The sequence below is a fragment of the Pleurodeles waltl genome, chromosome 4_1 (assembly GCF_031143425.1).
Source record: "Pleurodeles waltl isolate 20211129_DDA chromosome 4_1, aPleWal1.hap1.20221129, whole genome shotgun sequence".
NCBI lineage: Eukaryota > Metazoa > Chordata > Amphibia > Caudata > Salamandridae > Pleurodeles > Pleurodeles waltl.
This window is the reverse complement of record NC_090442.1, coordinates 209524054-209537049: the sequence shown is the minus strand read 5'-3', so window position 1 is coordinate 209537049 and position 12996 is coordinate 209524054. Positions and strand designations below refer to the sequence as shown.

The window sequence follows — 12996 nt, the reverse complement described above, 5'->3', positions numbered from 1 at the left end:
CGGGGATTACCAGATGTCCCGGGTCTGTGCGTGGATTCTCCTGCTTGTTTTCTGGCTGCGCATCGTTCTGCGGGGCTGCGCGTCGAAGTTTCGCTCTCACGGCAGGCGTCACATTGATTTCTCCTCTGGAGGTCGGGCGGCGTTGTCCTTGCGAGGCCGTGCATCGAAGTTCCGGTCGTCCTGAAGGCGTCGCCTCGATCACCGTCGGTGTGTGGCGTTTTTCTCGCAGCGGAACAAGCTGTGCGTCGAAAATTTCAGCGCCCGAAGCGTCCATGTGAAAAAGAGAAGTCTTTTTGGTCCTGAGACTTCAGGGAACAGGAGGCAAGCTCTATCCAAGCCCTTGGAGAGCACTTTCACAGCCGGACAAGAGTTCAGCAAGGCAGCAGGCCAACAGCAAGGCAGCAGTCCTTTGTAGAAAGCAGACAGGTGAGTCCTTTGAGCAGCCAGGCAGTTCTTCTTGGCAGGATGTAGTTTCTGGTTCAGGTTTCTTCTCCAGCAAGTGTCTGATGAGGTAGGGCAGAGGCCCTGTTTTATACCCAAATGTGCCTTTGAAGTGGCTAAGAAGTGCACCAGGTCCCCTTTCAGTTCAATCCTGTCTGCTAGGGTCCCAGTAGGGGCTGTGGCAGTCCTTTATGTGAGAGCAGGCCCTCTAACCTCCCAGCCCAGGAAGACCCATTCAAAATGCAGATTGTTAGAAATGGGGTTTTTGGTTGGCAGTCAGGTTGCCCTCTGTCCAAGCAAGAACCCTCACTCTAGTCAGGGTAAGTCACACACAATCCAAAATCAGCCTGTGCCCACCCTCTGGTAGCTTGGCACGAGCAGTCAGGCTTAACTTAGAAGGCAATGTGTAAAGCATTTGTGCAATAAATCATACAACACCATAGTATAACACCACAAAAATACACCACACAGTGTTTAGAAAAATATATAATATTTATCTGGGTATTTTCAGGTCAAAACAATCAAAGTTGCAATATGAATTTGTAAAGATATCACTGAAAAGTGATATAAAGTGTATTAAGTCTTTAGAAAGCAAACAAAGTCTCTTTCAAACACAAAGTACCTGGTTTCTGGTGGAAAATCTCCTCAGAGGGCCACAGGAGAAGAGATACGTGGAAAACTGGTGTGTGCGTCGATTTCTCCTCAGCACACACGGACTTGCGTCGTTATTTTCCACGCGGGGAGTCGTGCGTCATTTTCCGGCGCGCGGACAGTCTCTTTCTGTGTATTGCGGGGAGTACCAGATGTCCCGGGTCTGTGCGTGGATTTTCCTGCTTGTTTTCCGGCTGCGCGTCGTTTTGCGGGGCTGCGCGTCGAAGTTTCGATCTCACGGCAGGCGTCGCGTCGATTTCTCCTGGGGAGTCGGGCGGCGTTGTCCTTGCGAGGCCGTGCGTCAAAGTTTTTATCTCACAGCAGGCGTCGCGTCGATTTCTCCTTGGAAGTTGGGCGGCGTTGTCCTTGCGAGGCCATGCGTCAAAGTTTTGATCTCACAGCAGGCGTCGCGTCGATTTCTCCTGGGAAGTCGGGCGGCGTTGTCCTTGCGAGGCCGTGCGTCAAAGTTTCGGTCGCCCGAGGGCGTCGCGTCGATCAGCGTCGGTGTGCGGCGTTTTTCTTGCCGCGGAACAAGCTGTGCGTCGAAAATTTCGGCGCACGGAGCATCCAAGTGGAAGAGAGAAGTCTTTTTGGTCCTGAGACTTCAGGGAACAGGAGGCAAGCTCTATCCAAGCCCTTGGAGATTACTTTTACAGCCAGACAAGAGTTCAGCAAGGCAGCAGGCCAACAGCAAGGCAGCAGTCCTTTGTAGAAAAGCAGACAGGTGAGTCCTTTGAGCAGCCAGGCAGTTCTTCTTGGCAGGATGTAGTTTCTGGTTCAGGTTTCTTGTCCAGCAAGTGTCTGATGAGGTAGGGCAGAGGCCCTGTTTTATACTAAGTTGTGCCTTTGAAGTGGGGGTGACTTCAAAGAGTGTCTAAGAAATGCACCAAGCCCCCTTTCAGTTCAATCCTGTCTGCCAGAGTCCCAGTAGGGGGTGTGGCAGTCCTTTATGTGAGTGAATGCACAAGGAGCTGTCAACTAAACCTAGCCAGACATGGATTGAAGGGCACAACAAGATTTTAGTGCAAAGAAATGCTCACTTTCTAAAAGTGGCATTTCTAGAATAGTAATATTAAATCCGACTTCACCAGTCAGCAGGACTTTACATTACCATTCTGGCCATACTAAATATGACCTTCCTGCTCCTTTCAGATCAGCAGCTGCCACTTCAACAGTGTATGAGGGCAGCCCCAATGTTAGCCTATGAAGGGAGCAGGCCTCACAGTAGTGTAAAAACGAATTTAGGAGTTTTACACTACCAGGACATATAACTACACAGGTACATGTCCTGCCTTTTACCTACACAGCACCCTGCTCTAGGGGTTACCTAGAGCACACATTAGGGATGACTTATATGTAGAAAAAGGGGAGTTCTAGGCTTGGCAAGTACTCTTAAATGCCAAGTCGAAGTGGCAGTGAAACTGCACACACAGGCCTTGCAATGGCAGGCCTGAGACAGGGTTAAGGGGCTACTGAAGTGGGTGGCACAACCAGTGCTGCAGGCCCACTAGCAACATTTATTCTACAGGCCCTAGGCAAATATAGTGCACTCTACTAGGGACTTATAAGTAAATTAAATAGCCAATCATGGATAAACCAATCAATAGTACCATTTACACAGAGAGCATATGCACTTTAGCACTGGTTAGCAGTGGTTAAGTGCCCAGAGGTCAAAAGCCAACAACAACAGGTCAGAAAAAATAGGAGGAAGGAGGCAAAAAGTTTGGGGATGACCCTGTCAAAAAGCCAGGTCCAACATGACCCCCCACCAGCCTAAAGCCATGGGAGAACAATCACTATCCTGATGTACTTCCCTGTTTGAGGTGACAGAACAAGGACCCAGGCCCACAACAGCAGGGGCATGCTCCAGTTCTTCGCCTTCCTGACTCTAATTGGATCCCTCTGTCCATACTCTCAGGGCCCACTAAGCTAACCCATGGGGAACGTTTCTCCTTACCTGCGGATCCCATCTGTGCAGCAGCTAACCTTACTTTGCTCACAGATGTATCCCAGGAGCAGGATAGTACCACCATGACCAACACAGTGGTGTTGCCCACTCTACCCCCGGGGTGTGACACTTGTCCCCCCCCCAGGGATAACTCTGTCCACCCGGACAGCAAGCCACAGTGGTTACTGACAGCTGCCAGGGATGAGAGCCAGGCCCCAGGCCTCTCAAAGCTCTCCCACCACTGTGGCTGTGGGGTGTGGGGGGCGGTAGCCCCAGGTGCTGGGCACCCTTTAACCACTCTCTCTTCCACCAGGTCAGGGATGACAGCCTGAACCTGGTCCTCCCCTCTGGGGCTCTGTACCCTCCCTCCTGGAGCGGTACCCCTAGAGTCCAACATGGTCAGGGTGCTTATAGAAGTCGCCCTGTACCATTCCTCCACCAGTGCAGGGCTGTTAACTTGCAACTGGCCCTCCAACCTGGGGTCTGTACCTTCAGGTTGGACTAGGGCCCGGGGTGAGGCTTCCCTCCCCCTGCCCTCCCTTCTGGGGTCCAGCACCCTCCAACTAGGAGTGGCCTCCTCAGAAGACAACATGGTAGGGGCACTGTTATCAGTAGCCCCTCCCTCCAGGTCCGGGGGGACACCCTGAACCTGGTCTTCCAGCCCTGGGTCTGTACCCTCAGACTGGATCACTGCCTGGCAAACCAGGATTTTCTGGGAGGCACACCTACCCCCCACCAGGTCAGAGTTTAACCTCTGCACCTGACCATTTAACTCAGAGTCACCACCCGGAAGTTGAACAATTGCCTGGCCCGCCAGGACTTCCTGGAGGGCACACTGACCCTCCACCAGGTCAGAGTTTAACCTCTGAACTTGGCCATCCAACTCAGACTCACCACCCTGAAGTTGAACAATTGCCTGGCACGCCAGGACTTCCTGGAGGGCACACTGACCCTCCACCAGGTCAGAGTTTAACCTCTGAACCTGGTTCTCCAACCTAGGGTCACCACCCTGAGGTTGGGCAACTGCCTGGCACACCAGGACCTTCTGGGAGGCACACCTACCTCCCACCAGGTCAGAGGTTAACCTCTGAACCTGGTTCTCCAACCCAGGGTCACCACCCTGAGGTTAAACAATTGCCTGGCACGCCAGGACTTTCTGGGGGGCACACCTACCCCCTACCAGGTCAGAGTTTATCCTCTGAACCTGGTTAGCCAACCCAGGGTCACCACCCTGCGGTTGAACAATTGCCTGGCATGCCAGGACTTTCTGGGGGGCACACCTACCCCCCACCAGGTCAGAGTTTATCCTCTGAACCTGGTTAGCCAACCCAGAGTCACCACCCTGAGGTTGAACCATTGCCTGGCAGGCCAGGACTTCCAGGGAGGCACACCTACCTCCCACCAGGTCAGAGTTTAACCTCTGAACCTGGCCATCCAACCCAGAGTCAACACCCTGAGGTTGGACAACTGCCTGGCACGCCAGGACTTTCTGGGGGGCACACCTACCCCCCACCAGGTCAGAGTTTAACCTCTGAACCTGGCCATCCAACCCAGAGTCAACACCCTGAGGTTGGACAATTGCCTGGCACAGCAGGACTTCTTGGGAGGCACACCTACCTCCCACCAGGTCAGAGTTTAACCTCTGCACCTGACCATTCAACTCAAAGTCACCACCCTGAAGTTGAACAATTTCCTGGCACGCCAGGACTTCCTGGAGGGCACACTGACCCTCCACCAGGTCAGAGTTTAACCTCTGAACCTGGTTCTCCAACCTAGGGTCACCACCCTGAGGTTGGGCAACTGCCTGGCACACCAGGACCTTCTGGGAGGCACACCTACCTCCCACCAGGTCAGATGTTAACCTCTGAACCTGGTTCTCCAACCCAGGGTCACCACCCTGAGGTTGAACAATTGCCTGGCACGCCAGGACTTTCTGGGGGGCACACCTACCCCCCACCAGGTCAGAGTTTATCCTCTGAACCTGGTTAGCCAACCCAGAGTCACCACCCTGAGGTTGAACCATTGCCTGGCAGGCCAGGACTTCCAGGGAGGCACACCTACCTCCCACTAGGTCAGAGTTTAACCTCTGAACCTGGCCATCCAACCCAGAGTCAACACCCTGAGGTTGGACAACTGCCTGGCACGCCAGGACTTTCTGGGGGGCACACCTACCCCCCACCAGGTCAGAGTTTAACCTCTGAACCCGGCCATCCAACCCAGAGTCAACACTCTGAGGTTGGACAATTGCCTGGCACAGCAGGACTTCTTGGGAGGCACACCTACCTCCCACCAGGTCAGAGTTTAACCTCTGAACCTGGGTATCCAACCCAGAGTCACCACTCTGAGGTTGAATCTTTGCCTGGCATGCCAGGACTTCCTGGGGGGGCACTCTCACCCCCCACAAGGGACACACCGTCCCCAAGGGCCACACAAGAGTCTGGTTGGCGCAGGTCTCCCGACCTCTGCCCATCTGGCAGAGTCTGGGTTTCCCCCAAACCAGAAACAGTTTCACCTGGGTCATTCCTCGGGGGCTCTGCTCTCAGAGCTGACCCCTGACTCTCAAGGTCCTCCACTGGGGTCTGGAACCCCCTCTCAACCCTATGTCTGGACTTCTGCACCCCCTCACTAGGAGTGGTACTGCCAGACACCAGAACTGTTGGGATGCTGGCTACAGTCACCCCCCCAAGTTCTTCTGACACTGCGGGCTTCCCTCAGCAGGTGGCCCTACGGTACAGGCTAGGCTTCCCTCCTGGTGTTCCCTCATGGAACCCTCTAGGACCTGGGACCTACCTGGGACACTACAATCCTCTCCCACCTCACTTGGTTGGGAACCACCTAGACCACTCCCTTCAGGAGCACCCCCAAATGCCTCTTCAGACTCCCTGGTACTCACACAGAAGTCTGCCTCCATTGTAAGCTCCCTGGGGCCAGAGAACTCACACTCCACCTGGTGTTGGCGTAGCTCTGGAAAATAAGGACCAGACATATGCTCTCCAGCAATTACATCACTCTGCCCTTCACATGTATTAACCACAGTACCCTTCACCCAACCATCCAGTGACTCAACCTTGAAAAAGCACTCTACATCACCCTTCTGAGACTGGTGAGACAGTATCTGACTGTCCCTGACACTCAACCCATACTCTTCTGGGATGTCTCTACACTCTATATCCAGGACGTCCACCAGGGGGGAACCCTTTTCTCTGTCACTCTCTGCTAGAGCCAGTAAAGTGTCCCTCCCCCCAGTAGGAATATGACTCCCTGTGCCAGTTCCCCAATCCTTCTCAGGGACCCTGTGCATAACGGGAACTACCTCATACCCTTGAACCACCTGGGGTGTGTCAACTCCCTTCTTCAAGTTGGGCACCACATCTCTGGGCTTGTGCCCTTCTTCAGCAGTACTGGATGCAAGATTTTTGCTGCCACCATCTGAACTGGACTCAGCCCTTTCGGCCTCCAGTTTCAGCTCTTCACAGCTCAGCTCTTGAGCTGCAGTCCTTTCTTCTTCTAGGGCTAAGAGTCTTGCTGCCTCAGCCCTTTCAAGCTGCTCATCTAGCTCTTCCATACACCGCTCTAGAGCTAGGAGCCATTCATCTCTCACTGGTTCTCTTTCCTCATCTGAGTAGTCTTCCTCCTCATTTGAGCAGTCGCCCTCCTCATCTGAGGGGTACTTAGTCATTTGGTTTTTTTCTGCCTCTCTCTCTGCCCATCTTTCTTCCCCCCAGACTATGTAGGCATGTAGCATTTCCATCTTAGTAGATTTCCTTGATACAGGAAGGCCTCATTTTCTGCAAAGCCTCCTTAGGTCAGCCTTAATGAGGTGGTCAGTAGGCACAAAGAGTGAGCAGGTAAGCAATCTGATTGCTGATAAAGCCTTACTGGCAAAAACCAAAATCCAAAGTCCAAAATATCAATAGTATATCCAGGAGGACATCAGAGAACCAAAGGCAAAAAAGATGAAAAATCAAGTTGACCTTCCACTGTGGGTAGGTAGTGAAATACTTAGCTACTGTATGTCACTGCACAAACACAAGTCCTATCCTCACCGCTGATCACCAATGTTAGAAATTGGGTTTTTGGTTGGCAGTCAGGTTGCCCTCTGTCCAAGCAAGAACCCTCACTCTAGTCAGGGTAAGTCACACACAATCCAAAATCAGCCGGTGCCCACCCTCTGGTAGCTTGGCACGAGCAGTCAGGCTTAACTTAGAAGGCAATGTGTAAAGCATTTGTGCAATAAATCATACAACACCATAGTATAACACCACAAAAATACACCACACAGTGTTTAGAAAAATATATAATATTTATCTGGGTATTTTCAGGTCAAAATGATCAAAGTTGCAATATGAATTTGTAAAGATATCACTGAAAAGTGATATAAAGTGTCTGAAGTCTTTAGAAAGCAAACAAAGTCTCTTTCAAACACAAAGTACCTGGTTTCTGGTGGAAAATCTCCTCAGAGGGCCACAGGAGAAGAGATACGTGGAAAACTGGTGTGTGCGTCGATTTCTCCTCAGCACACACGGACTTGCGTCGTTATTTTCCACGCGGGGAAGTCATGCGTCGTTTTCCGGCGCGCGGACTGTCTCTTTCTGTGGATCGCGGGGAGTACCAGATGTCCCGGGTCTGTGCGTGGATTCTCCTGCTTGTTTTCCGGCTGCGCGTCGCTCTGCGGGGCTGCGCGTCGAAGTTTCGATCTCATGGCAGGCGTCGCGTTGATTTCTCACGGCGGCGTTGTCCTTGCGAGGCCGTGCGTCAAAGTTCTGGTCGGCGTCCCGAAGGCGTCGCGTCGATCAGCGTCGGTGTGCGGCGCACGAAGTGTCCAAGTGAAAAAGAGAAGTCTTTTTGGTCCTGAGACTTCAGGGAACAGGAGGCAAGCTCTATCCACGCCCTTGGAGAGCACTTTCACAGCCAGACAGGAGTTCAGCAAGGCAGCAGGCCAACAGCAAGGCAGCAGTCCTTTGTAGAAAGCAGACAGGTGAGTCCTTTGAGCAGCCAGGCAGTTCTTCTTGGCAGGATGTAGTTTCTGGTTCAGGTTTCTTCTCCAGCAAGTGTCTGATGAGGTAGGGCAGAGGCCCTGTTTTATACCCAAATGTGCCTTTGAAGTGCGGGAGACTTCAAAGAGTGGCTAAGAAGTGCACCAGGTCCCCTTTCAGTTCAATCCTGTCTGCCAGGGTCCCAGTAGGGGGTGTGGCAGTCCTTTGCGTGAGAGCAGGCCCTCCACCTTCCCAGCCCAGGAAGACCCATTCAAAATGCAGATGTATGCAAGTGAGGCTGAGTACTCTGTGTTTGGGGTGTGTCTGAGTGAATGCACGAAGAGCTGTCAACCAAGCCCAGCCAGATATGGATTGTAAGGCACAGAAAGATTTAAGTACAAAGAAATGCTCACTTTCTAAAAGTGGCATTTCTAGAATAGTAATATTAAATCTGACTTCACCAGTCAGCAGGATTTTGTATTACCATTCTGGCCATACTAAATATGACCTTCCTGCTCCTTTCAGATCAGCAGCTGCCACTTCAACAATGTATGACGGCAGCCCCAATGTTAGCCTATGAAGGGGGCAGGCCTCATAGTAGTGTAAAAACGAATTTAGGAGTTTTACACTACCAGGACATATAACTACACAAGTACATGTCCTGCCTTTTACCTACACAGCACCCTGCTCTATGGGTTACCTAGGGCACACATTAGGGGTGCCTTATATGTAGAAAAAGGGGAGTTCTAGGCTTGGCAAGTACTTTTAAATGCCAAGTTGAAGTGGCAGTGAAACTCTACACACAGGCCTTGCAATGGCAGGCCTGAGACAAGGTTAAGGGGGCTACTTAAGTGGGTGGCACAACCAGTGCTGCAGGTCCACTAGTAGCATTTAATCTACAGGCCCTAGGCACATATAGTGCACATTACTAGGGACTTATAAGTAAATTAAATAGTCCAATCAGGTATGATCCAAAGTTACCATGTTTAAAAAGGGGAGAGAGCATATGCACTTTAGCACTGGTTAGCAGTGGTAAAGTGCGCAGAGTCTAAAAGCCAGCAAAACAGGGTTCCAAAAAGTGGAGGGAGGCAGGCAAAAAGTTAGGGGTGACCACCCTAAGGCATGTCAGGTCTAACAGAAGCCATAGCCACTTCTATACCTAAACCTAACTAGGACCTGGCTAATGTCGCCTCCTACCACCCATTATAGACACTTAGGGGGTCATTCTGACCCTGGACTCCACCGGCCTGGCGGGGACCGCCAGAATACCGCTGCGCGGTCAAAAGCAAGCTGCGCCACCATGGAGGATTCCCCAGGGCAGCAGGAAACCGGCGGTACACCGCCGGTTTTCCGTTTCTGACCGCAGCTGTACCGCCGTGGTCAGAATGCCCATGGGAGCACCGCCAGCCTGTTGGCGGTGCTCCCGCGGTGGTTGGCCCTGGCGGATTTTACCGCCAGGGTCAGAATCACCCCCTTAATGTGGATTATAAAATCCTTAGTAAAATACTAACTGATCTCCTACTACCACAGTTAACAACGCTCATCAACTCCGACCAAAATTATTCCAAGCCACACCATAATACTTTAGTTGACTTTTGATGTCTATATCAATGTGATGGATAGAGGAGCATGTATATGGCCTGAATCAGCTTGTTTCCCTATTGAATAGAACAAGGCTTCAACAGTCACAGCTTGCGGGAGGGAAAAGGGGTGGGGCAAAAATAAATAAATAAATAAAAATCAAACGTACCTTTTTCCCGCGCCACGCCACTTCATCCGCTCTGCTCCGTCGTTGCAGGCTGCCGGCACAAGCTCCTAGCTTGCTGTGCGGCCGGTCCTCACGCTACTCAAAGCAGCGTTTGGATTGCCCATGATTGGCTAGAGTGCTCCCAGGCAGACTGGAAGCCTGTGTATGATCTCTCACACAGTGCCGGGCTGGAGAGATCACATTCCGCATGTATGTTTGGCCAGCCCGATACTGCTGCCAAACATACTTGCGCACTGCGCAGTCCCCTCCGTCCACTTCACGCCTGTGAACCCGCCCACTTTTATAGAAACATCATAATAAACTGAGTTTATTATGTTGTTTCTATAAAAGTTTTGCAGTTCCTGCTGCTGGCAGGGGGGATGAGGGGGCAACGATCCTTCGCCCTAGCGGAGGAGCCGCCTCTGGCTTTTGACACCCAAAGCTTGGACTACATGCTTGCAGTACTGAAGCAATATGGTCTCAGTTCAAAAATGATTCATTGAATAAGATTCCTGTACTCCTCTCCTACATCCAGGGTCAAACTGGACCACCACATCTGAGAGGCACTCAATATTGCCCGAGCCTCCATACAAAGATGTCCGCTCTCCCCTGTTGTGTGCATTAGCATTTGAACCCTTACAGTTTACAGTTTAACCCTTGGCAATTTAACTCAGAGCGTCCGGAAAGGACTGGGAAATACCACTGGGGTGGCACATTCATATTGTTTCACTCTATGTGCATGATGTTATTTTTTTATTTTCATCACATATGGGCACACCCCCTACGTAACAATATTACATTTATTTCATTCCCTCTTGGACGTCTGGGTTAACACCATGAAAACATTCATATTCCCTCTTCATCATGGCATCACCCCCCCCACCCACCCACTCCCCAACCTTAAGGGGGCCCCTCTGCAAAGTACCTGTAAGGAACTTGATTTCCCCTGCACCCAGTCAGGGGCCTGCCGCATGTGCACAGTGTACTGTGCTGAGGGGGTCCCCTAAAGTTCTGGGGCCCCTCTGCATCGTGCTGGCCTTTGTTACGCCACTGGATGGAAATAGGGGTCCAGCTCCACTGCTGAGTCAGAATAATTACTTTTCAGTGTCTCTGAGAGTACCCGGGTGGGGGTGTGTGTGTGTGTGTGTTTGTGTGTGTATACACGCGCACCTGCATACATGCACACGCCTTAGTGTATGAACTGGAGATGCTAATCATATTAAATTCTTTGCTTTCTCTCTCATTTTTTTTATTATCTTTATGCTCATGATATAATGATGAATCTCATGTTTCCCCCGTGCATTACGTTTTCTCTCATGCTGCTTTCTCTCACCCTCTTTTGTTAACCACTGCTGCTCACCCACCTCCTTGTAATACTCCTCACCGACTCATACCTCACAGGGGAACAAGAGAAACCACCAGGTGAAAAGTCCCTGCTGCTGAAAGCCAATCCAGCTCGAGGCGAATCACAATCCCGGCAAAGCTCTCCGACAGGTTAGTTGCCCCTCGCATATCACTCTTAAAGTTTGCAGTTGTGCTGTATTGGTGTTTCTATAGTGCATTCTGTACCGCTTGTGCGCTCTAAAGCGATTTCTGGCCAGTTAAGCAAGCGGCTACTCCGTTTGCATCATTTATGTAGCGCTGCATAGCCTTGCCAATTGCATAAAGAGACTAAACTTGAAGTGTAAGTGTAAGTGTTACCTTCAGAATGTTTTATATTTTACTTTATTTTATATAGGGTTATGATTTTTAGGCATGGTGTTAGCCAAAAACCTTTAAGATTACTAAAATGAAACGTATACTATCCTTATGTAAGGAGGCTTTCAGCCGCCCCTCTTTTTCCATTGGTTTGTTGTTGTATCATTCACATTTTGCTTCCGCCCACTACCACATCATGGGGCACTGGGTAAGCTTAATTAAGCCACTGGTTAACTTCACTGATTAACTTCACTTTGAGCAACTGCATTTTTGCTCTTTCACTGGTTGCACATCTGCACACAAGGTTGTTCGCTTTCTTTCTTTCTTTTTCTTTCTTTTTCCTTCTTTCTGTCCTTCTCTCTCAAAGTTAAGAGGTTAGCAGCCAACCCCAGACCAATTAGCCTTATAAAGTTTGTGTAAGTCAAGATCTTTTCGATTTTACTAAAATTATGAGTATATTATACTTACGTATAGGAGTTTTCAGCCAGCCTTAATCTATTAGTCTGTGGTTACTTCAGTCACATTTTTCTTCCACCCAATCCAACATGCATCAAAGGGTAATGTCTCAGCCATTGGCTGACTTCACTTTGACTTTTGGCATGCTGCCTTTCACAAGGAGCACATCTACACAGAAAGTAGTTCCCATTAGTGCCAGGGAGTGCTATAGCAAAGCCTGCTTTATTTTACACCCACAAAACATTTGAGATTTTAGCCAATGTTGTTTAAATTGATAAGGCCCCAGCAGCTCCTGGAACAATAATGTTTTACAAAAAAACATGGAAAATAAAACAAGAATTGCCAAATGCTGGCGACCAATGCCAGACCTATGGGCTTTGCCAATGCTTGCTAAATAGCGGATTCACATATAAGATATAAAACACACACCTCCACCAAAATGCAATAACCCAAGAATGTACACATAACACGGAGATTGCACTAGTTTTTAAAATTGTTATTAAAATCATTGCAAGGGATTGTAGATGTTTTTTGAGATGCAATAACTATCCTAATTACAATGTATGACCGGTTAAAATACTAATTTACTCTCACAGAAAGGACATACAGGGTGGGGCTAGGCATGTTCCATCATCACGTTGACCTTGGTTTTATTTTTTTAAGTGCTTTAAAATTTTGAGACGTGGATATTATTCTTTGCTTTTGTCAGACATGCAGTGATATCCCATTCTGATTTGATGGTGCAGTGAGTTACTCATTGCCATTCCTTATGTTCAAGAGTTGAATCATCACCCTGAGACAGTAGATTGCATAAAAGAGAAAAAGGCTGTTTTCCCTTCACTCTGTTGATTGTTTTCTTACATTTTTATACTGTGGTCGTTTATCCACAGGGCAGTACCTTCTACTCAGGCTTCTCCTATTTTTCCTGCCCCCATCCAGAAGCTGATGACCTGCTTTCTCTATTCATTATATGTCTTGTACTGTCACTTCGTATTTGCCTTTTGATTTCTATTCCACTGCCTTGCGTTAGCAAGCAGGTCTCTGTCCTGGGCCTCGGTCTGTCCTACTTAGGTGCTCTA

At 49.9% G+C, this 12996-nt stretch overlaps 1 protein-coding gene across 4 annotated transcripts in view; it reads left to right on the top strand.

The window, feature by feature from the left end:
* Positions 1–12996, top strand: part of IQSEC3 (IQ motif and Sec7 domain ArfGEF 3) — an 892834-nt gene that overhangs the window by 830134 nt on the left and 49704 nt on the right. For all 4 annotated transcript variants that reach the window (XM_069228143.1, XM_069228142.1, XM_069228145.1 and 1 more), the window contains exon 12: positions 11165–11257. In XM_069228143.1, the coding sequence (XP_069084244.1) occupies positions 11165–11257 (93 nt within the window). The remainder of the gene's footprint in view (positions 1–11164; positions 11258–12996) is intronic.